At 44.0% G+C, this 27,427-nt stretch overlaps 1 protein-coding gene across 4 annotated transcripts in view; it reads left to right on the top strand.

Annotated features, from left to right (window-relative positions):
- The window catches only part of Zfp521 (zinc finger protein 521), a 285,737-nt gene extending 261,901 nt beyond the window's left edge, over positions 1-23,836 (top strand). For all 4 annotated transcript variants that reach the window (XM_006525819.3, NM_001360804.1, NM_145492.4 and 1 more), the window contains one exon: positions 21,825-23,836. In XM_006525819.3, coding sequence (XP_006525882.1) covers positions 21,825-21,854 — 30 coding nt within the window. In that variant the 3' untranslated portion in view covers positions 21,855-23,836. The remainder of the gene's footprint in view (positions 1-21,824) is intronic.
- The last annotated feature ends 3,591 nt before the right edge of the window (positions 23,837-27,427 follow it).

Genomic DNA, 27,427 nt, shown 5'->3' with positions numbered 1-27,427 from the left:
AAGGCAAAGGTATCTGCGAATAAAAGCTCATTATTTGAAGAAATAGAATATTTTATTATTTGGAAAATAAATGAATGTGTTCAAGGCCTCACATGTTTCCCCATAGATCTCAGGGGGTTTAGTATGATTTCATTTGGTGGGGGATAGTTTTGTCTTATTTTTTTGTTTTTTCTAGTTGGTTATTTTTTGTTTGTTTGTTTTTGTTTCGTCTTGTTGGGTTTGATTTGGTTTGGTTTTTCGAGACAGGGTTTCTCTGTGAACTCTTGGCTGTCCTGGAACTCACTCTATAGACCAGGCTGGCCTTGAACTAAGAAATCCAGCCATCTCTGCCTCCCAAGTGCTGGGATTAAAGGCGTGTGCCACCACTGCCCAGCTTTTGTTTGTTTGTTAACAGAATTTGTGGAGCTGAAGAGATGGCTCATCTGTTAAGAGCAGTTATTGCTCTTCTAAGAGGACTGAGTTTGGTTCTTAGCACCGGTATCAGGCAGCTCACAACCCCCTATATGTAACTCCAGATTCCCCTTCAATACACATCCATATCCAAGTGGTTCATGTTGTGGTTGAGTATTTTAAAGCTCTGTCTTACAGCACAGAAATCGCTGTTCTGTTGGCACCCCCCCCCCCCTGGAAACCTGCAATTGAGTGGCAGTGTTGGAGTCTCCCTCCTCCTCCTGCATGTCTTCTAAGGAAGTTCTATCATGTTGAGGGTTTAGTGGAGACTGGGAAAGTTCTTACAGTGGGTAGAATGAATCAGCCTAAACTCTGGACGATGCTAGCATTTCAGCTAGGTGTGCATCAGAGATTGCAGAGTCTCCACACTGGGAGAGCAGCTGGTGTGTTGGGGGAGATGTAGTAAGACTTCGGGATGCCACCACAGTATAACTTGTCACCGTCTCTGCAGCTGTTTGATTTTCCTCTCAAATCACTTTTCTAGCATGTCAACTAATTTTAATGCGTATTTTTCACACCTCAGTTTTATTAGTGCTTGAGTTTTATGGTCACATTTCTGAAAGAAAAATTAATTGTTGTATATGAGACAGGACACCAGGACAACAGCATTGTATTGAAACATGGCTCATTGGGTCCCTTGCTAACTGGCCATACGCTGGTCTTTCAGGGTTGAGATCATATGCTTCGGATGATTAAAGTAGGTAGATTGGGGCATTTAGGAGTCTTTTGTTAGTGGTCAGAATCACAAGTCCACTAGGCCCAGTGACATTATTGGATTATAGTTAAGATAGAGATTTTAAAATATTTATTAAAACACAATTCCATCTCTTAAATGTACCATGATGCCAATTAAGAGATAACAAGAATAATTCAAAATTTATTTTCTGTCAACTTTGAAAGGTATGATGCAGATAAATCATTCTTGCATGACATGGTATGTAAGCTATTGTGGGAAGTCCTGGGAAGTACCTTACCTGCTGAGAGCTTGGTGAGGAAGGCAGACATCACACAGTCAGACCAGGTCTTCTCTAGCATCCTGCATCTCTAATGCTGACCCAAGAAAGCACAATCAAGATTGACCAATTATATGGAAAGAAAATCTCTACCCTAGAGCTCAGAAACTTCCCAAGTTGTCTTAGTTTGCTGGAATAATTTTTCAGTCAATCATATTTTGCTGAGGGTTCCCTGTTAGTTGGTTTCTAAGTGAAGATACGTATTATTAAGCTCTCTTTTCACAAGTGTCAAGCATCTTGCATTAGATTTTGTTTTCCTTTTTAGCTTCAAATTCGACAAGTAATGGTGCTGGCTTCCAGGAATCTTATTTCAAAGCTGTGTGCCAACTCCCTTCAGTTAAGGCCAAGACAGAGGGTTCTTGTTGCCGCTCTGTAAACAGCAAGGTGGGGACTGGCTGTGGTTCGAAGAAAACTTTATTCACTTTGTTCTCATGTTTCCCTCCACCTGAACCTGAAATTTCTAGTGAGCAGGAAGAATGGAACCTGTTTTTAGCAAATCTAAAAAACGTACTTGTAACTCTGCTTTGGCCTTCCAAAAGCTTTCTTAATAAAACTACATCTAGAAATTAAGCAAGCACGAAGAAAGGAAAGTGCTATTGTCACATCTCACAACTCTCCTGTATATTTCAAGTGCTTAATTTTTTTGTTTCTCACAGACATTAAAGTTTTTTGTCATTATCCCTACTCATACTATAAAAGTCACAGTCCCCCACCTGCCTTGTCTCCTTTCAGAGGGCCCCAGATGGAAGTGTTGGCCCCGCGCTCGGTTGAGACCTGGCACATCTGGTCCTGCAGTGATCCCTTAGGACTGTCTGTGGAGGAGAGCAGGCTCCCCTTTGTGCTACCCTGGGCTGCATCCCCTGAAGCCACAGAGCCTCTGCATAGCTCTGGTCAGCCCTTGAACATATCAGGAAGACGCCAAGATTTGCAAGAGTATAAATTGTGTCAAATGAGTGCATGATTCGGGAACTGGCCTACCCATTCATCGCTTCATCTCTGCTGTGAGCCTGTGCGGCTTTGGAAGCAAATTGGTGCTACAGTGACTTGCACTTAATTTGCTCCGTGGCTAAATTGATCTATCTCTTTTATTTGATCGGATCACCAGGAACCGAATCATTTGCATTGATTTATTGATTGGTGCTGTGTTTTCACCATTAGTTTTGATCACTTTCAGCTGTTAATATTGGATAATTCAATCAGGATTGATTGGCCTTACCAGTGAAGGCAGAAAGTTAATCAGGTCAGACACAAAAATGGGGCAGAGGTAATCTAACCGTGGCTTGACTGTGATATTATTATATTCCCTCTCTCCAGTCCTCTCTCTTTCCTCCTCCTCTCTATCCCCCTCTTTCCCTAAGTCACTCTCCTCTTTGCCACCCCTCCCCTCAGTCTTTCTCTGCCATGAATGCAATAAAGGAATAAAGGAGAAAGTTTAAAATTATCTCATATTCGCAATGCATCCTAATGTGAGGTCCTTTTATTTGGCTTTTTAATAAGACTACATCTAGAAATTAAGCAAGCATGCAGAAAGGAAAGTGCTATTGTCACAGTGAACTTATTTGGGTTAAATGCCTTTTCAATTACCTATTTTGTCCCAATAAATGTCTAATCTGTGTGTGTGCTCCGAAACACAACCTGGGCTCACCTGTTTCTAAGTCTGGCCCTTACTGCCTCACCATGTGTCCTGGTAGCCAGATTTTTCCAGAACCGAGTGGCTGATATGGCCAGAATCGGGGCTGCAGGAGTAGCTGCAGTCAGTGGAAAACACTTTATTTGCATCTGAATAGTTTCTACTGCCCCACAGCTCAGTTTTCAAAAAAATTCTCCATCCATTAATTTCTTGATGTTCGTATCGATGGCTGACTTCCCTATTTAAAGGGAGCACCACCTCTTCGTTCTAGGGCCCGCTCCTCCTCCAACAGCCCTGTTGTAAGCAAGCTGCCATTACATTATTTTCTGTCTGGCCCAGAGTTGACGACAGATGGCCATCTCTGAACTGCCATCAGCTCAGCTTTATGGAGCATCCAGCCAGGGCAGCCTGATGGCACTATGGCCAGTTCGGCAGCCCCTCCCTCCCCGCCCCCTGGAAGTGTTCATCACCTCTGCCACATTCTGCCTTGGCTGGGCCTTGTTGGCTCTGTTGGCTTCCATGTCGCCAAGGCAGCCTGCTGCCACAGCACTGGGAGAGTTGCCTTCATTAAGAACAAGAGACTGCAGACACAGTTGTCCTCCAAACAGAGTTCTGCCTAGGCACCTTTGTAGTCAGATCTATTGGAACTATCTGAAAACCCAAATTTCTAGAACATTCTGCAACCCAGACAGACTCATGGAATTCCTGCATGTGTTCCTATTTTAGATGTTTGCTCTACACGTGGGTGGATTTCCTCACATTAGCAGAGACTGTGTGCCAAGAATAGACCCTTGGTGTTTACAAACTCTCATCTGACTGTTGGAAAACACCACGTCCGGACCCAACTGTTGTGACAATTAGGGAAAGAGAGATGGCAATCACAGACTCTAACTATCAATCCCCTGAAATGAGCAGAGAATCCAGGCCAGCATCTTCTAGATCCCTGGAGGTGATGCTCCTCGCACTGCAGCCCAGCAATGAGCTGTTCTGAGCATTTGCAAAAGATTGATAGGCTACCCTTGATCGGGTTTGCTAAGGCAAGGCAGCTCCAGAGCCAGCCATGTATTTTAGGAGGACTTCACATTTGTATCCTTTATTGTTATATTTTCAGTGAATCTACAGCTCGTAACAGGCTGTGCCCTGCAGCTATGAAGGAGTAAGTTCCCCTTATTGGAGGGAAATCGGTGTTCTGTAAAAGCCTGAGATGGGGCGGGGAGAGATGAATGGTGCTTAAAAGCACTGCTGGCGGTGCCGTCATTTAGAACAGCAACTCCGAGGCTCCGAAGAGAGTGAAAAGCAGGGAAAGGAGTCCTTTTAAAGTGGTGAAATTTCAACTGCCTAAAATAACAGGTCTCCTTCATTGATTACTTCGTTGAATAAGCATGGGAGGCACTTAAGAGGCAGGGACAGCTTCTGCATGGGAGAGGAGAGCCTGCAAAAGTTAAGCATCTTCTCTTCCTCTTATATGGGAAGGTGGGAGCCACCCGCCATCCACTTCCTTGCACATCCCTCTCCTGCATGGAATCAGCACCTCAGCTAGATTGGCAGAGCCCTTCTTTTCCCATGAAACCTGACTCCACCATCAAAGGCTTCCTATTCTTTATCAGCAAAGCTTGATTTTATAATTAGCCAAACCACACCCTGGGTACATCTGCTAAGCTTGGGTGCCTTCTAACCATATAAAAGGTGACTCGCTACCATTAAATATCAGCAGTGTGCTGAGCGATGCTTTGAGTTTATAAGGGTGAAAGGTCACTGTGCAGGAAAATGGAACCGTATATTTGCTGTGAGACAGGCACCAAGACCTCACTCCCATACTCAGTTATAATTCATGAGGCTGCTGGTGGGAAGCCCTTTTCCCTCTGTGGAGTTAACGCATCTCCACTGAAGCCTGCTGAGAGCACCCTGCATCCCCACCACCATCTGTGTGCTCACTTCTGAGGGGAGAGGGAGACACAGAGAGAGAGAGAGAGAGAGAGAGAGAGAGAGAGAGAGAGAGAGAGAGAGAGCTCCCCCCATACAATTTCCAAGTGTACACACTGTCCAATTGCTCCTGATTTGTGAAGGTTTCCAGAATAAAGCAGGGCTCTTACCTGACTAAGAAGAGAAGTGGATGGAACAAACTGGTGAACTCTCATTTAGAAAAGACTAGTTGGAAAAGGGAGACACAGCAATGCCTTAAGTCCACAGCTGACTTGCGAGCCTGAAATCTGCTGTCTGTCATCATTTAGTAAGAGGCACCACAGGCAACCTGGGAACCCAGAGATATGGTGCCCAAGTTCACCCTGTCCTCAGGATGCCTTCAGTCAGCAGGAGGAATCTTACATAGTCTGTGGCTCTGAGATGCATTTTCTGCTCTCTCCACGGACTTGAGCCAGCTAGTGGCATGAATGCAGTCCTAGCCACACATAGACAGACTGTGTCTGTGGTGACATACCACCCATTCTTGGGAACCAGCACTGGTTACCTTAGAACTACCTAGACCTCATGTCAAAGAGATCGGCTTTCTTACAAGCAGAGTGTCAGGGCGACGGAAAAGAACTGCAGGTCAGCAAAGGGCTTCCAGGCATGTTCTGAGGTGGTGAGAACAGGGACAGCATTGGCTGTGTCCTGAGCCACGTGCTGGCAGGCCTTTGGGGGTTCTCTGCTCTCCTCTCTTTTTCCTGGAAGCCCAGAGGTAACAGGACAGGAGAGGACAGAGTATGTGATCAGACATCGGAACCTAGACCCGGTTGTTGCTGGGTGATCGCACATTTATTTATAATGTTTCCTGATCGTGTGCCTGATGTGCCACTGTTGTACTCCCGTTTAAAGGATAAATCAAAGCCAGACCTGGAAAACCAGCATATGATTTTAACAGATCGGGTGCCATAGGGAACCTACTGTGTTATAGAATCCAGAATGGTCTTTGGATGCTCAGGCGCCAGCTAATTTCAGAGGCTTTGGAAGGGCCATGGCAAGGTTAGAGGTCACCCATGAAGACAGTGGTACCCAGGGGCCACCTTGTGTGTAATTGGCTTGCCATCCCATTCGGCTGCCCGGGGGTGTTTGTCATGTGACCTCTTTCACCCTCCCAGGGAAAAAGTAGGGCAGGAGTGGCTGGGCTAGCTAGCCAGGTTTTCTTGGGTGAAAGATCACTTTGAGATGACACAGCCGAGTAGTCAGCCTGAATTCCTGGTTGGTATTTTATTAATTTTGCACCAAGATAAATCCTGAAATTCTGACAAACTCCATGACAGGTGAAATTCCTTCTTGCAGAATCTTCTCAGCGAGAGACTGCTCATTTCGTTCTGTTCCGAGGCAGGCAACAGGAGGGCAGCTTTATAATCAGCCCTCAAAGGACCCCCAGCCGCCCCAGAGTCTCGGACTGATTGAATAACTCCTGGGCCTCTTCCCCTAGGCCTCCATCAGCGGGGGTCCTGTGGAAAGCAATCTCCCGCAGACTGGCACTGAAGTGAGCTTTAAACCACCATTTTCTGCTCTCCAGAGGAGCCTGGAGTACTAAAAGATAGATGGACTGCAGATATTTTATGAGAAACTGTCAGAAGAAGAGCAGAGTAAATGTTTTTTTCTTCTTCTTTGAGTCACACACTCCATCACTGTTGAATTTCTCCCAGCCTCCTTTTACATTTAAAGTACGAAATTAATTGGTTGCTAACCTTTCGTTCCCCCTTCCCTCTTCGTCGTTGTCTTCCTCCTCCTCCTCCTCCTCGAGGTTTTTTTTTTTTTCTTAAATATTCACACAGAGGCCCTTTGCTTAACCACAGTTGTAGAAAATCAGTACCATTTGCAATGAAATATTTATAATGACAGAATGAAAAATTGGATTCATTTTCTGGACTGCAGCCGAACAGTCTGCAACTTCGCGCAAGTACCGTTGCCTGTCCCTCCTTCCTCCCTTTCACAGGAGTCATTTCTAAAACATAGCTCATGTCCATTTACCTATGTGCTGGAGGGGTGCCTACCAAAGCACAGAGCCTGGCCCCACTCTTAAAAATACAGAGAGGAAAGAGCAGGGCGGATTTGCGTTAGGGCTGCTGCAGAGGGAGCTGGAGGACTTGGCCCACACGGGTGGAGAGGATTTGAGCTCCCATCTGAAGGAAGGGCAGCAAGTTTCCCAGACTAGGGAAGCGGTGGGGCTTGAACTTTGTAGCACACACTGTCATAAGGATCAGCCTCGATGTCTTATCTTGGGGCAGATTTAAAGGGATCTATCTTGTTCTCCTCTTTTAGGGTTAGCTGTGACCCACACCTCTCAGGGTGACTCTCTGTTTGCTCGCTGCTCCAGGCCTGGCCCTTTGCCTTTCATCCCTCAGAAGTCAGAGACAAAGGGTTGTGTTAGAACTGCCCCAGATTACATTGCAGGACAGCCATCCCTGCCTGCGCTAATCTGGGTAGGAGAGGGGTCATTTCTTCTGTTTTCAGGATCCCATTGGCTGTATATCAAGGACCCTGTAGTGAATCCCAGTCTCCCAAATAAGTTTTCACTCCATACACTGTATAGAATCACTTAGCTGTCTCTTCAGGCTCCATTGCTAGGTACAATAAGGGATTACAGCCCATCTAGGCAACCCTTCCCAGGCTTTCAGCCCAGCCCTCAATGCTGGCCTTGAATTCATTCTCTTTTGGAAGACTGGGCTTAATTAGTTAGCAGTGTTTCATTTTGATGGTTTTCCACAAGTGAAAACAGTTTCTAGTACTTTCAAAACATGAATAAAAACAGCTGTGAATTGAGATCTTCAAGGTTTCAGGCCCTTCATCACGCATCACTGGCTCCACAAGATCAATAATCCATATTTTATTATATAATAAAGGCTGTCTATAATTGAATTAGCTCATTCACTCCATTTGATTAGCCCCAGTTCATTCATGGAGAGGATAAAAAGAATGCACACATACCTCCATATATTATATTATTTGGATGCAAAGAGCTTGAGAATTGGTTTCAATATTGTTTTTCCAGGGGGTAGTATGACTCACAGCCCATGCATGTGGGGATGGTAGCGTTAAGTCTGTCCTGCCGATAACCCAACGTGGGTACTGTATAATAGGTCTCCCTTCGGACCAAGATCAATCCCACTCTAAAATTCTGAAAGACAATTGAGATGGTCTTTGTTTGGGGTTTTGTTTTCTTTTTATCTACAATCCTTCCCCCTAAGATCATTTTCTCTTATCCACCCGAAGACTGTAATTTGGGGCCTCTGTGATTGCTTACTCTGAAGCAAAAGTTAGCACCAGTTTAGTAAGAGCACCTAGTGGGAAAGGTGACCTGTCATTTACTCTTGGGCTCTCTCAGGACAGGGCTCTAGTACAACCGTGTGCTCTGTCCGCTCTCGCAGAGTCTTGCTGTTTGTATATAAGCTACAAGATTTGTCTTCACATTGCTTTTCATATATATACATTTTATACATAGAGAGAGAATATATACTAGAATCTGCTGACAGTTCAGCACCAGATGATGTGTGCTGTAACACAGGCTGCCTTGTAGCTCTAGAATCTCGCCTGAAGATATTTTACTGTGGTGTTTCCTGGACTTTGATTCAGCAGCGAAAGGAGGTTTTCTTGCGTGTGTACATTTTAGGATGCTAGTGCCGTTTTCTTCCTGCACCGTGCGTGAATGTGAAAAATTGTCTTCCTTGACCCTTATTTCTCTTCCCCCCTTAGGGGCCAAGATTTAAGGGGAAATCTTTTTTAACATTAACATTCGTTTTGAAACAGTTTAACCAAGTCTAAGTATATACTCAAGTAAATGGAAGCTGTAATAGTGGAGTGTAGAGAATCAATCTCCTTGCAGGCCAGAAAAGGAACATTGAACAGTGTTCATTCATGTACTGCCAGATGTATTTCTGCATGTGACACGGCTTGCCCGACCGCTTTGAGTGATTTTCAGTGTTACTAGGCAGGCTGGCAAGAGCACCAGGCCTCCTGACAGAAGTAAAGAGCCGCGCAGCCCAAGTGCTTGGTGAAGGAAGGTTGCACAGGGAACCAGAGTATCAGAAAGAGAAGCACCCCACCTCAGCCTCCATGTCAGTGCCTGTGATCACAAGCCCCTGTGTCTATTTCCCCTCCTGCCCAGAACCCTCTGTGCTGTGGCTGGTTTGCATTTGTGTTTGAAGTGCCAGGCAGTTTAATGAAGTTATTCTTTTATAAATTTTGCAACACTGAAGCAAGCATGAGGGCTTTAAATTAGAATAAGTGCCACTTGTGTGTGGCAGGTCCCTCGGAGGACTGATGAGAGTGAGGCCTCCCGGTGCCTGGGCCTTTCTTCATGGCGGTGCGGATCTGTTGTGCTTGTTTACGAGGCTCACCTTTGAATTTGTGTGAGCTGCTCTGTGGCTGCTGCCTAGCCCTCTGCTAAGAGACTGTCTTTCTTCCAGGATCATGTTAAATACTTCACATTAAAGAGTGCTTTTTTTAATTATATTGCTTTATTGTAATGAATTCAAATTAACTTGGAGGAGCAAATTGTATAAGGACGTGAAGGTTATAGATTGCTCTCTCCATAGTTACAGCACACCTCTGTGTGAAGGGATTAAAGGGCGGCCTCTCTGGTAGCTCAGAATACTTGGAGGGGTGAGGAGACTGTCACAGACCAAGAAGCAAAGCAGAAAAGGCGCCCAAAAGTGGCATGAGAGGAGGAACGTCACATGGTGTTCTTAGAAACCAAGTCTCTTTGGTGGAAGACACTGCTGTCATTTTAATGATCAGAAATACCCTAGCAGAAGTGGTGTGCAAGTGACAGTATAAGAATACTATACTTCCTTAGAGACTAAGACAGAATGGCCAGATATCTCTCAGTGATTGAGGGTGCTTGCCACAGAGCCTGAGGGCCTGAGCTCCATCCCTGGGGAATGCACTCGGTGGAAGGGAGAAGCAACTCCACGAAGCTGTCTTCTGACCCTTAGCTGGCCTCCTGGCCCACTAGAGGTTTCTTCTCTTGGTTTCTCTGTGAGCTGTTTAAAAACAAAATTGGGTTCAGCGGATGCAAAGGAGACTTCCAGAACGGGGTCCTGATGCTGTCTTAAGCATAGAAAAAGATACAGAGAAGGGAAGAGAGACAGGGGACGATGCAAAGGAGACTTCCAGAACGGGGTCCTGATGCTGTCTTAAGCATAGAGAACGGTACAGAGAAGGGAAGAGAGACAGGGGAGGAATGAGGGTGGTGGGAGCATGACAATGCAGACCTTCTTAACCAGGAATTTTTGCTTGATGTGGAAAACATTCAAATATTACACTGGGGCTATGACATGTTTGCACTTTCAAAGAATTTGCTCACAATCTCAAATAAAGCCTCTTTTGGGACTTCCTTAAGTGGCACCCCCATCTCAGACAGTTCCAGAAGGGCTGAAAGATCTGAAGAGGAAGCAGAGCCCATGCCTGAATGTAACTCATTCTCTACATAGCACAGGCTTGCTTGCTTGGGCATGGAAATGCACACATAATCTCAGGGTATGGCTCACATTCGACACTGCTTAACAATAGCAGTCGATAAGTTATATTTTGACATACTAGACAGCTGTTTGGTTGCTGATGGTAAGCAAACAGATTTTCTGTTATCTTTGATGAATTATAGTGTATTTGACTCACACTTAGAGAGTGTGGCAATGTTATAATTGAGAACAAGAGAGGGCTGGAGAAATGGCTCCCTGGCAAGAGCACTTGTCGTGCAAGCATGGTGATGTGAGTTCAGCTCTTCTGCTGCCATGAAAAAGCTGGTGTATATCTGTGCACCTGTAGCCCTAGTGACAGAAGGAGGAGCCTGAGGAGCACCAGCCTGGCTGAAAAGAATGGTGTGCCCTGGGGGCAGTGAGACACTGTCTCAGAGGTATCAGGCTAAACACCTGATGTCACTTTCTGGCTTCTGCACACGCTGGAGCACACACGGGCCTTGGAGCCTTGGAACCTTGGAGTGCACTCTCAAGAGCGCACACACACGGGGGGGGGGGCGGGGGGGACATACTTTGCCTCCTTTTTCACAATTACTGGAATTCAGTGGAAGGGAACCCCTGTCCTATGAAATTGAAAGGCAGAGAGTCACGGCCCCTCCTTCTCAAAAAGGTTACCCTTTGAATATAAATTACCGGAGCGGGTGCCTTTCCTTCTAATCAGATGACCTTTTGAAACTGATGAACCAGAGTTTAAATCCTAAGGCTGCCAGTCAGTTTTTAAATCAATGCCTGGCTCCAGCACCCTTCAGAACCTAACTGGATCTCAGTGGATCGCTTACGCAGAAGGGCCACACACGGAGCTTGGAGGAATGTTATAGCTGATTGTGGGGCAGCCCAACTTGATTGTAAGATCTTGGGCCAAGGAGAGTGACAAGGACTTACTTCACCAAGTCCTCTTTTTAAAAAAAATAAAAATTAGAAAACAATCCTTCCAGGATTCAAAAACCTAAAACCAGAGGGAGTCACCACATATCTGCAATGCTTGTAAGAGGGCATTTCTGAGCAATTATCAATCTAAGATAATTATTTGTTGCTAATTACTACACAAGCCTATTAAATATTCAGCAGAAGTTTGTTTAATTGTGTTGGAGTGGGGAAGAGGTGCCTGAGCATAGCTCGAGCGTGGCGAGCCAGTGGTGTGCACTCTAGAGCCTGGTAGAGAGGAAATTTGTGTTTGCCCAAGATTAATACATTAACATCAGGCAAGCCTCTCCCCCTCCTTGCACAGTTATTTATCTTTGAGGTATTAAAATTGAAGCACGATGAAGGGGGCACTGTTCACGGATGTAAACTTGGGAAGAGGTCATTCTTAACCTTGTTTACAGATGCTCTGGTTTAGAAGGGACCAGTGTGATAAATTAAACATTACAGTGGAAACAATTAAAGCCTAGCTACAAGTGGTACATGCACACATCTGTGTGTGAAGAGCTGACCTAATCCCTGAATATCTTACTAGACAGTATTGCCCATTAAAGCCTTCTGTCCCCTAACACACTGAGACTGTCATTCCAGAGGGGAGGCAAAATCATCATAGCCTGGGCCCCCTCCTTTCTGCTTTGTATACTATGATTGCAATTTCCTGTTGGCTTCTTGCATGTAAACAGGTAGCTCAATTTGTTGATTGCTTGCAAAAAACAAGAGAGAGAAATGAACTTTATGCTTTTAACATATTTCCCAGCGACCACTTTTGTGCGTGTTCTTCCAATCTGGAACTTTCTGTGAATCTCAATGCAAACTATTGTGAGTTCAAAAGAGAAAAGTAGTTTTTTGGGTTTTATTTTTTAATTTTTTTATTGTGTTGTGTTAGAGAGGCACAGACAGATGACAGACAGACAGACAGACACTTCCATGCCATGGTGCACATTTTGGGATCAGAGGATATTGGTTCATTTGAGACATGGACTAGTTTATCACAGGTGGCTGCTTCAGGGTTTGGGTATCGAATTTGGGAACTCACACTTAGAACACATGCAAATACTCCCAATGCATCTATATCTCCAGACCTACAAACAGTCTTCAGGCCTCTCCAGAATGCAAACCAGGTAGAAATCAGCATTAAACCAAAACTGTACGATTCTTTTAAAGGTCTTCCTGGAAAATGGAATTGTGATCATGCTAACATTGCCCATTTGTAGCCCAGCAATATAATTTGGCCTTTTAGGTGGCTTGTTTTATTCCTCTATACTGTTTAATTGTCAAAATACTGGAAATTATTATATGTTCTGACTTCAAAGTTGCATTATTTAACTAATTAGTCTTTGCTTCTGAAGACTTACATTAAACTAAGTCCCAAATGATTAGCTGTGTGTTCATGCTACATTATAAACCACTGAAATTTTCCAGATTGGTTAAATATTGCTTGCTTGTTTGTTTGTTTTAAAGAAAAAGCAAAATGTGAGTTCATGCAGTGATCCCAGAATTTAGGAGGCAGGATCAGGAAGGCCAGGTTATTACTGTCAGCTGCATAGTTTTCGGCCAGTCTGAGTTATAAGAGACCCTTCCTGAAAACAAACAAACAAAAAATGTAATGTGTTGAACATCACCACTTTCCAAACTGACAGACACCTTACCTGTCCCCACAGCAGTTTAAGCCCACCAAATCCTGTGATGTCTAAGAGCTCTGGGTTTTTCTGTGGCACTCATTTTTGCCCGTGTTCCTTGCCCTCTTTACCACTTCAAGCCACAGGTATGCGTAGATTCTCTAAAAAGTCAGCTTACAGACCCTCACAGAAGGCAGAGGGTCTTTGCTCTCCTCCCTTTGAACCTTGTCTCCCTGATAGGCGGTATGAGCAATAGCCAGATGAACATCCTTAGTCTCTTAAGAGACGCCCACCAGGCACTTTCTCTTCGGTCCTCCCTTACTGGAAACTACACTTTCCTTTTTATGCTACGTCTCATACACAGGTACATTAATCCCTACCAGCAAAGGTAAAACCAGTGGCAGTGGTTGCTCTGGGGTTTTTTTCAAAGCAGACATTCATTTTCACACCCAAAATAGTAACTTTCACAGCTTCATTCCCAAGGCACTTTAGACACTGTGACAACCTGAGCATCCGGAAGTACTGTTGTTTCCTTGCCCTAGTGTGAACCATCTTTGCTGTTTGTAGAGTGAACATTTCTGGAGTGATGTAGTTCCACCCACTAATAGTGCCACTTATAATATATCCTCAAAGGATCCTTTGCAGAATTTCTGGACACTTGCCCACACTCATCCTGTGGCACTATTTTAAAAAGTCATGCAGTGCAGTCCTGTATATTTGTGTGTGTGTGTCTTTGTGTGGACATACGTTATTTTCATAAGACGAAGGACATATCCCACAGACTGAGAGCAAGTAGCACACCTGAGGATGGACAGACAGCATGGCAGACTCATATATTTCAGGACAGAGACAAATCAAAACCCCCAACTTGATCATATCTCAGTAAACTTCTCTGTGCAAATACAGGCCAACAGCAAGGGCTCTTAGTGGCCACTGCTCCACACTGCATCAAGACACACCAGGAAAGGTAAGCTCTGAAGGCAGACCAATACAAAAATCATAAACGTAAAACATCGGGGAGCTTTCTTGTGATGTGGGTTTTGTGACTTGATTATGTGGATCTCAGGCATGAACTTTAGACATTACAGCATCCCCTCTCAGTATCTGAATGTGACACACCATAGGCCAACATGTCTACATGTCTCCTTTGCCCATGGATCAAAGGCTTTCTTCTTGAAAGTTAACAGTAGTTGAATACTAGATCTTCCTTTTCTCCAACTCTCTCATTTATTCATGCACAAATGTTTTCCAAATAGCATGAGGCAATGGTCCCCTACGAAGAGGGATTTCTCCCACTTGGAGAGGTGTAGTAATGTCTGGGGACAAACATTGCAGTATAAACTAATACACTTTCTATGGTGACCAGTAACACCATGACTACAACCAGCAAAGCTGAGGTTAAAAACCTTGTAGTAAGGCAAGCCATATTGGCGTTATGGGATCCTCTGCAGGCTCTTTCATATCCAGCATAGGAATGGTATCTGTCCATCTGTCCATCTAACAGGAAAGACTTCTCTGCCTCATCTCCAGCTTCCTGCACACACTTCTGAGCATCAGCACATGGACTTGTTGTTTCTCCCATACTGTAGGATCAGCACAACTCAGCTCTCCTAGGCTCATTAACACTAACCTCCAAAGAGCAACACAAATATGTCCTTCAGTCAGTTTCACCTGAAAGCTAACTCTTTTTCTATGAAAAATATGATTAAAAACTTTAGTGCCAGGATTGTTTGAAGAACAGGCCTAAAGCCTGAGGTCAATGAAACAATTCTCCCCTTGCCAGGTTAGACACTCTCACAGGATGGTCCTTTTCTGTCTGTTATAGCATGTTTCTGATCATTTCTGGTGATTCCATTTCACCTTTGTTTTACTATAATTCAATATAAGTAGTGTCACCCAGAGGTGCTCTGAGATGTCAGCCCAGGTCCATGTGAGCTGCTAAATCTCAAAAGAAAAGGCAGCAGCATCTCTGCATGTTCATGGTGATAACAGAACTGCATATGAAACAATAGAGAACTTCTGTCACTGCAAACACGGTCAGAACGGCAGAATCTGTGGCATTAAAGAGGGGCAGAGGCGGGTCGTGATAGATGGGTTCAGAAATGCCACCTCCACGTGACAATAGAAAAGTAGTGCCTCCTTATCTAATAAATTCTTCAAATGAGTTCATGAGTTCGCTTTCTTGGTATGAGAAATCTACTTTGTGTGTTGATACGTTGTCTTTTTTACTTACTTTCTCTTTGGTCATCAAATCACTGAGGGAAAAATAGCACATATAAAAGAACATCCGCTGATATATGTCATGAAAATGTGCAAGCTCACCACCATGTTCCTGATGTTTCCCAGGTAGGGTCTGTGAAAACACTATGCTGTAGGCTTTCTCCATGTAGGAAATGTACACTGACCACTCTAAGTAGGCAAATGGGTTTCAAAGCAATGTTGGTTGGTTCTGGTCTTTGATGCAACTCTTAGTACATTCTGTTGCTACTCCCAGGGTTAAGGGGGATTGATTCATTCAGATTTAAATGTATAAGAATGTCTGATTGTGTGGGCTCTGAAGGCATTTCCTTATTAACATTCCTCCCCTGTTGACCTCATTAACATATTTGAGGGGCACCCTTTGCCTTTGGGACTGTTTTTTCCCTCCATCTTTCAGGGTCTATAGCCCCACACCCTGTCATCACTCCCTGTATACACGTTCAAAACTATTTTACTAGCAGAGAAGAAGTTAGGAATGGAAAAGAGAGAGGGTAGAAATGTAAAACTCTTGATTAGAAAGTATAATTTAATAGAACATGTATTGAACCAAATGTATTGATTAATGTAGAAGATATAGTACTTATATTGATTCGACCCAGAGATTTAGTACTAAAAGCTCTAAGCCAAAAAGCTGTTGCAGATTGCTACAAAAGTCAGTTTAATGCTGTCCTTGGAATGCCTTCAGAAAGAAATTCTTCTAATGTTTGAGGACTAGGTAGAATGCGGTATATGTCAGCCTGATCCCACGGGGTTTTATTCTGTACTCTAATAGCTGTTACGAGCCTACATTATATCCAAGGAGTAATTTTCCTTAGAGGTGCCCAGCTCGCTTTGTGTCAATATGCTAGCATTTTAAGTCACGTACAGTATATGCTTCTGGGAACAGGGAAGGAGCCAGCCAGACTCATAAAGGCCTGCATTCATTAATAAAGGCAGAGGCTTCTGTCCCTCCATTGCCCACTGCAGGGAAGGCTCTCTGGCCTTCGGGGACCCTGTACAGACACATTTAAAGGAAGCTCTATTTTGAGTGGGCAGGAGATGAAATGTATGACTTGGAGGTATTTCTTAAGCCAGCTCTGTGCCCGAGCACAGGGGTGACCTTCTGGGTCAAAGAAGAAGGCAGGTCAAAAAGACTTATTATCCTGCCTGTTGGAAACCAATTGCTTTTGTTTTAAAATAAATAAATAAATAATGAAAAAGCAGGGGTGCTTAAAGGTGGACAGTGATATAGAATTCAGTTTACCACCTGAAAAGAAAGCTAGCAACCGTGTGTGTGAACCGGAACGTGCTTCTAAGAAAAATGGGAGGATACTGATTAGCCTCTGTGTTTACAGATAAAGGGCCAGCCCAAGTGATAAAGGGAAGAGTAATATAATTAGTTAATCAGCGAAGATTGATTGTAATGTTTGTGTTCTCCAACTAAAGGGAAAAAAACCAACATGTTACCACAGCCTTGTCACCATCTGTTGAAGACACAGCTACACTCGATCTTTACGTTCCTGTGGGTTTTTTATTTCCTGCCTTGCTTTGTCTCTGAGCTCTGATTGTACCAGTCTGAAAGCATCTCATTTAAACAGAATCCAACCATGGTGTAAACTGACTGCGCAGGGCCTTGGGGGAGAGAACGCTCCTCCTTGTCTTTCTTCTTTCCTCCTCTTCAGTCCCTTTTTTAAAAACATAATATGCTGGCTCTCTCCCAGCCCTTGGAGCTTGCCTATATTTGTTTTGGCAGAAAGGAGCCATAAATAGGTACGTCATGCTTTAAAGGAAAAGATTTACATCTTTGAATCAACAGATTTTTTTTTTTTTTACACAACCCCGTCAAATGTTCTTCCCTTACTGTTGCCACGTACCTTTGCAGTGGTGTTGACACCACTGAGAGCAGAGATACAGCACTTGCTGAGAACCAGTGAAGTCCAGACAATCTGGGGGCATCGCTTTTTTGGGGTGGAAATGAAATTTTTCAGATTCTCCCTTCAAAGGGTGACTTTTATCATGGTTCTAGGCACATTAGATCATCTCAGAACTGCAAGGTGAACAGCTTCAGAGGGTCCTGGGGGGTTATTTTTATTTTTATTAAAAAAGAATAACTGTTTTCCTTGGAATACGTTTAAAATAGGATTAAACAGTTTGACCAGCAAATGTGGTCAGCTCTTGGAGTTAATCATTTGTTGGAGTGCCAAGCCTAAAATGAGAATTCCAGTCTTCTAAAATGGAAGGCTCACATTTAAAATGTCTCACATTAAAAAGACATCCATGGTGCTGGGGGTGGGGCACTGCTTAAGGCCATCATCTGTTTTTTAGCTTCTTAGTTTAATTTCACATTCACGGGGGTGGGAGGGAGAACTCACACACTCCTCCAAACAGGTCCTTTACAATGAGGAGAGTGTTCTAGAATCCTTTCTGTTAAAGTATCAGGCCTAGATAGATCTTCTTTTAGGCTTTAAGGTATGTCGTGAGTTTGACTTTTTTTTTCTTTAACACAAACCCCCCTCGTGTAAAACAACTGTTCATAACTGGGATTAATGGTTTTCAATTTCCAGTTACTTAGACATGGGGTCTCCAGGAGATGGCTTTTTGCAGAGTAGAGTATGGCTCTCTGTGGGATTGTGCAAGTTTTCTTCTCTTCCACTTCCTTTTCTGTCACCGCCCCCCCCCCACCTCCACCAATGTTTCTCTGATGTTCCTCTCGATTATGTAAAACACTTTGCCTTCATTGGAACAGATATTTTTTCTCATAACCTGTCATTGCATTAAAGTGCTTTGGGGACTGTGAATTGCTGTGTAAAATTGGTGAGATTACCCATTGCTTTGTTCTAGTGAAGTGGTTTCCTCAGACCTATGGCGCTCCACCCGCTGCACAGGAGACGGGGCTGTTGGGGAAGGCTGCGGGTGCTTTTTCCTCTCTGGTCTTCATCTCTGTGCCTCAGGACTAGCTGTGCCCTGTGGCCCCGCTTCCAGGGCAGCAATGCACCATGCTGCCTGGCCTCCCCTCAGCTCCCAGCTTCTGGCGTCTACATCACATCTTTCCACTTGCTTCTTGGAGGTCTTGCCCCGCACACAGTGTCTAGAATTTTCTTAAAAGCACGAAAGTCACTGAGCACTTACATGGGAAGATGTGTTTCCCTTCCAAAGAGACAGCCGAGGCCACATCTGGAGACTGACTTTGTGTTTGTCTTCACCCACACTTACAAGACAATCGAATGAATGTGTGGCTCAGACACACCATCTGTCCTTCCGCCTCACACCACTCGTACTTTCGGTGGACTTGGGACAGGGTGCGAGTGCAGGAAGCAGAAACATCCCAGGGATTCTCAAAGGCAATCCCTTGAGTGTAACAGAAACATCTGGAATCTCTCTCCCCCACTCCAACAGAAATATGCCCATTTCCCATGGACCTCTGGGGATATGCCTCCTTCCCTCTATGAGAATTGCTGTCGGTGTTGGGCAGCCAGGACTGGAGGAAAACTTTATTGGGCTGGAGCCAAAAAAGGGAAACTGACTGTGGTAGTCAATATTGATGTCAAGTTGACAGGTACTAAAATCACCTAGGAGATAAGTGCTGGACACACCTGGGATGGGGGTGGGGGTGGGGATCGTCTAGATTAGCTTAACTTCTGTGCATGCTTATGAGGCATTATGTAGAGAGGTTAATTAAGGTGAGAAGACCCACAGGAATGATTGGCAGCATTATTCTGTCGGCTGGGATCCTAGATGGGATAGAAAGGGGAAAGCCAGCTGAGCACGAGTATTCTATTCATTGCTTTCTGCCTCCTAACTATGGATGCCACATAAGCAGCCACCGCAAACCCTGGCTTCGAGGAGTTCCTAGTAGTGATGGACTGTATCCCCAGGCTGTGTGGGAGCCAAAATAAACCACCCTTCCTTAAGTTCCTTTTGTCAGTCCCTTTACTTCAGCAGCACGACAGTTTTAATATGGTGAGGGTGACAGTTTTCCATGTGTTCAGGCATCTCCAGCTCGTGTTTCTTCATCTCTTCTATTGATGAGACACACCATGGATCTTTATTTGGTAGACACTTGTATTTCCCCAACCTGCTTTTGTCCCGTTTCAGGAAATGTTTTTTTATCTGCTTCTCTTAACCTTCAGAGCATAAGTCCTTTGTATCAATGACTTCGATATACTGCAATAATGTGATTAAAATATATATACATATATATTTTCAGAAGTGTAAATATTTAGTGTGATTGTTAGCAACTAATCTGTACCTCTGTCTATTGGGGGGTGGGGGAGTATGAGCCACATTAGGAAACTTAGGAATAACATGATAAAGATAAGACTATTGACTTATTTCTTTTTTAAAAAAGATTTATTTTTATTATTATACATAAGAGCACTGTAGCTGTCTTCAGACACATCAAAAGAGGGTGTTAGCTCTCATTATGGATGGTTGTGAACCACCATGTGGTTGCTGGGAATTGAACTCAGGACCTTTGGAAGGGCAGTGCTCTTAGCCCATGAGCCATCTCGCCAGCCCGAGTAATTTCTTTTTTAAACATTAATTGGAGGAAAAACAAAGCACTAACCATCGCCTGTCAGTAGCCCGCACTTAGCTACCTAGTGTCCTGGCTTCTTTTAGTTCTTTCACTTCATAATTCTCTTTTAGGTTCTTTTTGTTTTGTTTTGTTTTGTTTTGAGTCCAGACCTTTCTCTGAAACCACTTTTGACTTCGAGATAACAAAAGAAGCAGTATAGTTTGGGGTTTTAACTTTTTGTAATGTATGTAACCCTCTAATCATAGCTGTGTGGATCTTTAAGAAAATAGGAAAGCTTTTTGTTCCCACCAGTATTTTTAATATGTTTTCAGAAAAACACCTCCCAGACATATTTAAAATCAATACCCAGACAAAAGGTTTGGCATGAAAATAGTTTACTCTTAAATGCACTTTTAGGCCAGGACTACTAGAGAGAAAGCCATCCTTTTGATGAGAATGTAGCAAAGATGTTCTACATAAGCTCACAATAAAACAAAGCTGCCTTCTCTCATTTTTTGCAGTTTGGGCTCTAGCCCAAGGTGGGTAATGCCAGACCCCCCCCCCTCCCCCAGTCATGACTATCCATCACACAGTAATTGTGGTGGGAAGGGACCTAGTCCCACTGTCCATCTCCTTCACCAGAAGCTAAATCTGAAACAGGGAAGAGAGCTAGGCCCCTCCATCCCTCTCCATTGCCTCGCTAGTGTGACAGCCTCAGGATGGCGTTATCAGCCTCCCAGCCTTTGGTCATGCAGCCTGAACAAGTGGCTGGCTAGCCATCCATCCTCTCAGGGATGGATGCTAAAGGCAACAAAGACTTCACAAAGTGTTCTGCTTCAAATACTATTTTAACTCCTCTCTGTATGTATGACCAATTCTGAACTTGTTAGTGATGTTTTAAATCCCCTCATAATATTGTCTAAACTACCATTCATTTGTGTTTCCATGCAGTAGTCATGCTTCTAAGCCCTCTAAAAGATCTTAGCCAGTCAGAATAGGCACACATGCACATGTGCAGAAAACACACAGGCTCACACACACACATTCTTGCTTTGTTGTCTTCACCATGGCCTATGCTTCAGCCTACAGTGACCTCCTGGGGTCTCTCTCATGTTTTTAGCCTCAGTGAAAACATTATCTTACTACCTGCTGCAGCAAAGCCTTCCCTGGTGATGAGGCAGGCCTGGGAAAAGCTGTGGCATTTCTGTGTTTCTTCCCATTATTTTTTGATCATATCACTGAATTGTCATATGCCTACATGGTTTTCTTCTTTGGATCATGAGAACTTTAATGAGCTCAAGACAGAAGCTATGCCTCTTCCCATATCCCATATACAGTTGGTAAGGTCCTCTCTACTGAGCACTAAGTGCTGTGGGCCCTACCATGTATTGATAGCAGCATTCCACAGGTTCTTATGAAGATACAACAAAACTACCATCTTGAGGCCAGGAGGCTTTGGAAAGTCAGAGAAAAAGGAAATGTGTTTTAGGATACCCATTTGAGGATGGGTAGAGCCCTACCCTGGCAATCAACATTTACCATCTCTTAGAGATTAGACTAAATTGTGGTTTTTAAAAAAAAATGGGAATGATGCACAGGTCAAGACACTGTTTTAAAACTGTTTTAACAGTGGTACCCTGGTGATTGAAGCATGGGTGGTGTTAAAGAGGTGGTACTGGGTGGGAGGGTATTTGGAGAAGGCGTGGCAGGTAGAGAAAAGTTATGGTACTACCAAGCCCTCCCCTCACAGAACCTTCTGGTCCAGCCTCTCCTACCTCTTCATGGAGAGGAGTTCACGTCAGTGTACCCATACTCACCCCAGGCCTTTCACCTCATCTGAATCTCCCTGGTGCCGTAAAGCACCAATGCAGCATCCATCCCTGTGCAGAAACAGCGCAGTTCACGGCACCGGGGACTACCAGCATGTATCTCTGCTCACTCCAATGGCAAGACTATCACTGAAGCTTTCTCCCTCTTTTTTCTCCACAGAATCATACGATGACTCAGCACAGCAGTTAGTTCATGTATGCACGGCCTCTCAAGGAGAAGGACTTTTGTGGCACAAAAAGGGAACATGTTTTACTCTTTGCACGAAACTCCCATTGTTAATGTATACTCTTCAGAAGCATTGTATTGTATCATACAACGTGTACTATCAAAACTGTTGGATGTTCATGTGTTGGAACTTTTGAGCACCAGATAGACAGACTCCTTGTATATAAAGTGTTGCACATGTATTATGTCGTCGATGCTAAAATGGTCTTATAAAGACAAGTGGACTTGGGCCCTATTCAGGCAAGATTTTCAAAGTGAACAAAATGGCTTAAGAGAAAATGTTTTCAAGGAAGACAGAACTTAAATGAACTGTTCTCATGTGACTATGGTTGGACTTCCTTTTATGTACACTTAAGCCTAGAATTTCTCTTTTGGTATATCAATGGTTAAAACCCAAGACTATTTTTTACTGCTGGAGATTCTCGTGAACTATGAAGAGACATTCTCACAGAACAGAACCCCACATCTGGATACGGCCCATATATATATTTGTAAGCCTTGCAGTGTGACAGGTAGCCTCACCATATATGCAATAGTTGTTATGTAGACTGTCAAAGATTTTTTTTTCCTGGCTACATTTGAAGCTTTGAGTGTTCAAGGTTTTCCTTAATGATTTCACACAGCCAAATTCTTGAATCAGTTGAACTAACCTGTATGTTACTGCTCTCAATGTTTACCCTGCGGCCTGAACCTGGAGATTACTGGAATTGTTTTCCAAGAGGAAATAAATTCAGTTTACCATCAGCTGTGAGTGTATTTGTGTGTTTTCCTTTTCTAGTTAGTCTTACCATTAAGAAAGAAAGCAAGAAAAGGAAATCTAATGCCTGCACCCTTGGCTATGAAACTTGCTCCAGAGCTGATTGCAGGCATAGCCTCAATCATATTTAACCTTAGCACACCGGGCCAGATGCAGCTGGGAAGAGATCCATCATGCGGCACAGGAAGAAAGCAGACCCAGTCTATTTGAACTGTCTTAGATCTACCAGGTCACATTGTACTTGAAGAGTCTGACATCACAGATGGATGTGATGGCTGTTTTCTGCATAATTTGCAGCCCAATTCACATCATGCTGTGCAGATCTGAACTCGTGGTGGATGACTGCAATTGGAGCGGCTGTTTGGCTTATGTGTACTTAAGAAGCAGCGTCGTTCCAAAGACAAAGTGCAGAGCATCATCGAGTCAGAGGGCTGTTAGTTCTGCTTCTGCTGCCGACTCCCAGTGGAGCCTTCTCCAAATGGCTTCATCTCCTGGCCTGGGATCACCCGACCAGGGAAGGTAATGGAACTTGGTCATCAGCCTTTCGACAGGGAGGAGATGGCTCTATGAGATGCCTTCCGCAGCCTACCACAAAATGCTGAAAAAGAGAAGCCCCTGATTTCAGAGCTTTTTGTGCAATTTTTTAAAGATGAGAAGGGTGGCATTGTGTGCCCTGGACCTTGATAGACGTCATTAGTCTGAGTAGTGTAAGTATGAACTCCACACTCACGGAGCGCATTCATGGCATCGTGCTTAAAATGGTTACCACACTCTGAGTCCTATGACCTCTTTTAAACTTGGAAGATCTCAAGCAAATAGCAATAATCACCACAGAACTTTGAGGTAAGAAAAATGCAACCTGGACTGATGGATGTGTGACCCCTTGTCACCAATGGACTAGCCTGTGACAGCCACATCTCCAGCATCACAACGCAGGGTCACTGCCCCATGGTTCTAACCCTTAACCTCCTTGACATTCCCTTGCAGGACTTGCTTGTTACATCTTGGCGTGCTGGTCCCTGAAGCCTCAAGCTTGGGCTCTCCTAAGAATTTCTGGGTAATGCTGGTTGCAGACCACACTTTGAGAACCACTACCCTACCTCATTCACAAGTCATGGAATGAACCAAGTGTGAATAACCAAGCACATGATATTATTTGTTGTGTTTTCAATAAAAAAATTTTTTTAAATCTTTTGTCAAATTTGAATATCATTCATGAATGAGTATTTTGTAGTGATTAAGGTATGCACACCTGCTATAAAGTTTCATGTGAGTGTGTGTTTAGCTTTTTAATTCATGGGAAACCTACACCTATACCTTTCACAATGGATTGCCAGCATGCTATTTAATTAAAAAGCTCTTTCACTGGCGACATAAATAATGAAGTATGCTTAGAATATGCAAGTGCATCCATAATTAAAATACTCAGCTATATTTTTAAAAAAATTAAGATCTCTAGCCTCTTCAGGATTTTGCGCTTAAGATGAAATAGCCACACGTAATAATGATTTTTTAAAAGCTTTACATTTTTGGGTTATTAATGAGAGGGTTATATTTTTATAAAAGGAAGCTGTTGGTTTATGGAAAGCAGGTGATGTATTATCCCTGGGTTGATCCTCAGTTGCCCTTAATATCATTGCCTTTAGAGACCACCTAGGTTTGTGGCAAACCCCAGGGCTTGGAATTCTCGGGAAGCAAGAGAGACAGAGATATCCACTCTAGCAGTACAAATGGCTGGCTGTGTGGCAGCCTCATCACAGGCATGGGTCAGCCTCCCATGAGACTCAGCTGGGAAGTGAGATGGGTTGTCCACTGTTCATGCCACAAAAACTGGTTGATCCTCCAAAGACTATAGTGCACTTTCTATCTTGTAGACCCTTCTTCCTTGGAGCCAGTCTTCTTTAGATGATAAATGCTAAACAGTGCTCAGACAATCACTTCCAGCCAGCTTTGATAAGTTATCTTCTTTATATTTATATTCTTCCCCATCCCATAAGGCTGGAATACAACATGAAGATTAATAAGAATACCAGTGTGTGCATTATTTTTATGTAGCTATGATCAAATGACTGATATAAAGACCTAAGCGAGGGAAGAAAGATGGATTTGAGCTCTTGGTTTCAGAGTGTTTGTTTTGTGTCCATTTGGTCTCCTGTGCTTAGACAGATATTGTGGTGGACAGGGTGAGTAGCAGAGGAGAGCTGTATACTTCCTGGCTGACCAGGAAACAGAACGAGAGTAGAAGTAGCCATGAATACTGTGCTCCCAAGAGTCTGCCTCTGATGTCATACTTCCTCAGTTCAGTCCCACTTGTAAAGTTTCTAAAACCTCCCAAAGTAGTGCCATCAGCTGGGCTGAGGACCAAGTGTCTATAGTCCCCAGGAGTCTATAGGCAACATTGCATACTCCAGCCATAAAAGCCACCATTATGGGAAATCTCAGAGGAGAATGGGGGGGGGCAGTAGTTGCCTGGTTTATGCTTCAATTCTGCTTTTGAGGCCATTTCAGCATTGACTTGGAGCTTCCTGGCAGTAAAGGGGGGAAACAACCTGAATGAAAGGAATGTATTAGTTTCTCAAGAGAACCTGTTTTCCTAGTACTTAATACCAAAAGAGATTTCTAAAAGGCCTTAGATCTGGGTAGGGGACCAATATAATGGCCCTCTTTGTGACTGTAGTTCTGTGACAGAAGGCAGTGGGTTTTGTGTGGAAGGTGGCTCCTGTATGTGTGAGAAACCAGGATGTGACTACTTGTCCTCCAGTACACAAGACAGGCACAGAACAAAGCATGACCTGCCCCAAATGTCAGTCAGTGCTAGGCTGTGAAGCTGCTCTAATGGAGAAGGCCATGTGATTTTTGTTCCCCGACTCCCATGGTCTCTACTTGCTTTAAGTTTGGAATCACAGGGGCATGTCAAACAAGGCTATTGTTGGAGTCCCATCCCTGAAAGTCAAGCTGGGTGTCAGAAGCACCCACAGTGACTCCAGGAGTCAAGTGTAAGAACCACGTTCAAGCATACAACCTCAGGAGAGTGGGTTGAGCTCAGGACTATAGGAGTAGAGTGTGGAATGAGGCCTATGTGCCCTTCACTTGGTGTCACCTTTTACAACTAAGCATCTTAACTATTGTTTTAACCCTCAATTAATGTAGCAACTAGGTAACATTGTAAGTGTAAAGGGAAGAAATGACTTTGGAGTCCATTATTCTTATCCTGGTCCAGAGATTACGAATTTGGCCAGTAAGATCTAGTCCCCTGAGATCTCTGACAGCCTGGGAGGTCCTGTTCAGGGCATGGGACTCCTGATGCTGGATTGTTCATGTCTCCAGAGCCAGCATCAGCTGTGGTGGTTATGTGCTATGTTCTAGTTTCCAAATATTGACAATCCCTTCTGCTTCTTGTAATTCCGACTGTATTAGCCCCCACTGTGTGGACCATAGGAGATACACTGCATGCCAGGCCTGATTTCCAGGTTGCTAGCTTTGACCTCTAGTATTATTAGCCTTTTTCCTAATTCTCGTTCCATCTCTCTTTAGACAGTCATATGAGTTGCGCATGTTAGCATTCGTATGATGCTGCTTTTATAGTTATTATGTGCAAATTTGAAGTTGCCGTGTGACTTTCATCATCACACATGAGTGTAAGCAGCAGTTAACTAGATGTGTGTTCTGTCTAGCCTGCTTCCAACCCTGGTCAGGAAAGGGTTCAAGTGCTGAATGGTAATAACAGAAATTAAGATTATCTGATGCAAGTCAAATCTGCTGTCTTCTAATAAACTGGAGACCCATTTGTGAATCTTTGGAAATCAAACAAATGGGTGATAGGGTCAAAATTTTACCTTGATTCCTGATAAACATAATGGGTGTCTCAGCCCAGATGGACTGTCACGGCACCATCTCTAAGCCTGGCTTCTCAGACCAGTGCTGAGTCTGTTTCAGAACTGGACTAAGGAATCTAGGGAACCCTCAACTGCTACTCCACAGAGTGGGACAGCGTTGACTTGGTGTCTGTTTATGCCTGTTGGGCACAGCGCAGCAGAACCCTGGAGAAAGGAAGTGTAGAAATCCAGATCCCATTACCGAACACCTGCAAACCCTCCTCCGTTTAGCATCGGCAGCCCAAAGCCTCTTACCTCCTCCCTCTTCAGGAGGAAGTTTCCACTAAAGGCACTAAAAACAAGAGTTCAAGGAAGAGGGATGTGCCTAGATAAAAAGGACCCAGCAGGAGTCTCTGGTAGTGGCCAAAGTGCAGCTCCAGTAAGCACCTCATTTCTGGGTGAGAGCCTCAGAGGCAGGAGTAGCCTCCACCACCACTCCAGATTCCTTTGTAATGAAGTCAGCTGTCAACTCCTGAGGGGGAAAGGCACAGAGCCCCTTTATTTCCAAGCAGGTGTTGCAGCATATTAAAGGTTGCATTCCATCTTGCGCTCACATCCTGAACGAGCCAGTTTGCAGGCAAGCTCGGTTCTTTCTGCAAAGAGAGAAACTTGGCAATGATGGAGGCTGAATACTTAAATGGCAATCAACTTCTGGCTCGTATCAATTAATTCCTTCATGGACTTCTGCCTAAGTATAGCATCTTGAATTCCCAGCTGTGGACGCTATGAAAAACAACCCGAGCAACACATGCCACCATCTCGGAAAAGCCACACCAGTAAAGGGAAGGGACGATGGGCAAGCCACCTCTGGGTCCCCATGAATGCTGATGTGGGACTCTTGTCTTTTGTTCACCTGTGTTGTACAGCACAGTGCATATACTCATTCCTCTGGGTGGGAAATACAT

Source organism: Mus musculus, chromosome 18 (genome assembly GCF_000001635.26).
Source record: "Mus musculus strain C57BL/6J chromosome 18, GRCm38.p6 C57BL/6J".
In the NCBI taxonomy this organism is placed as follows: Eukaryota; Metazoa; Chordata; class Mammalia; order Rodentia; family Muridae; genus Mus; species Mus musculus.
This window is presented reverse-complemented; position numbering and strand designations above follow the sequence as displayed.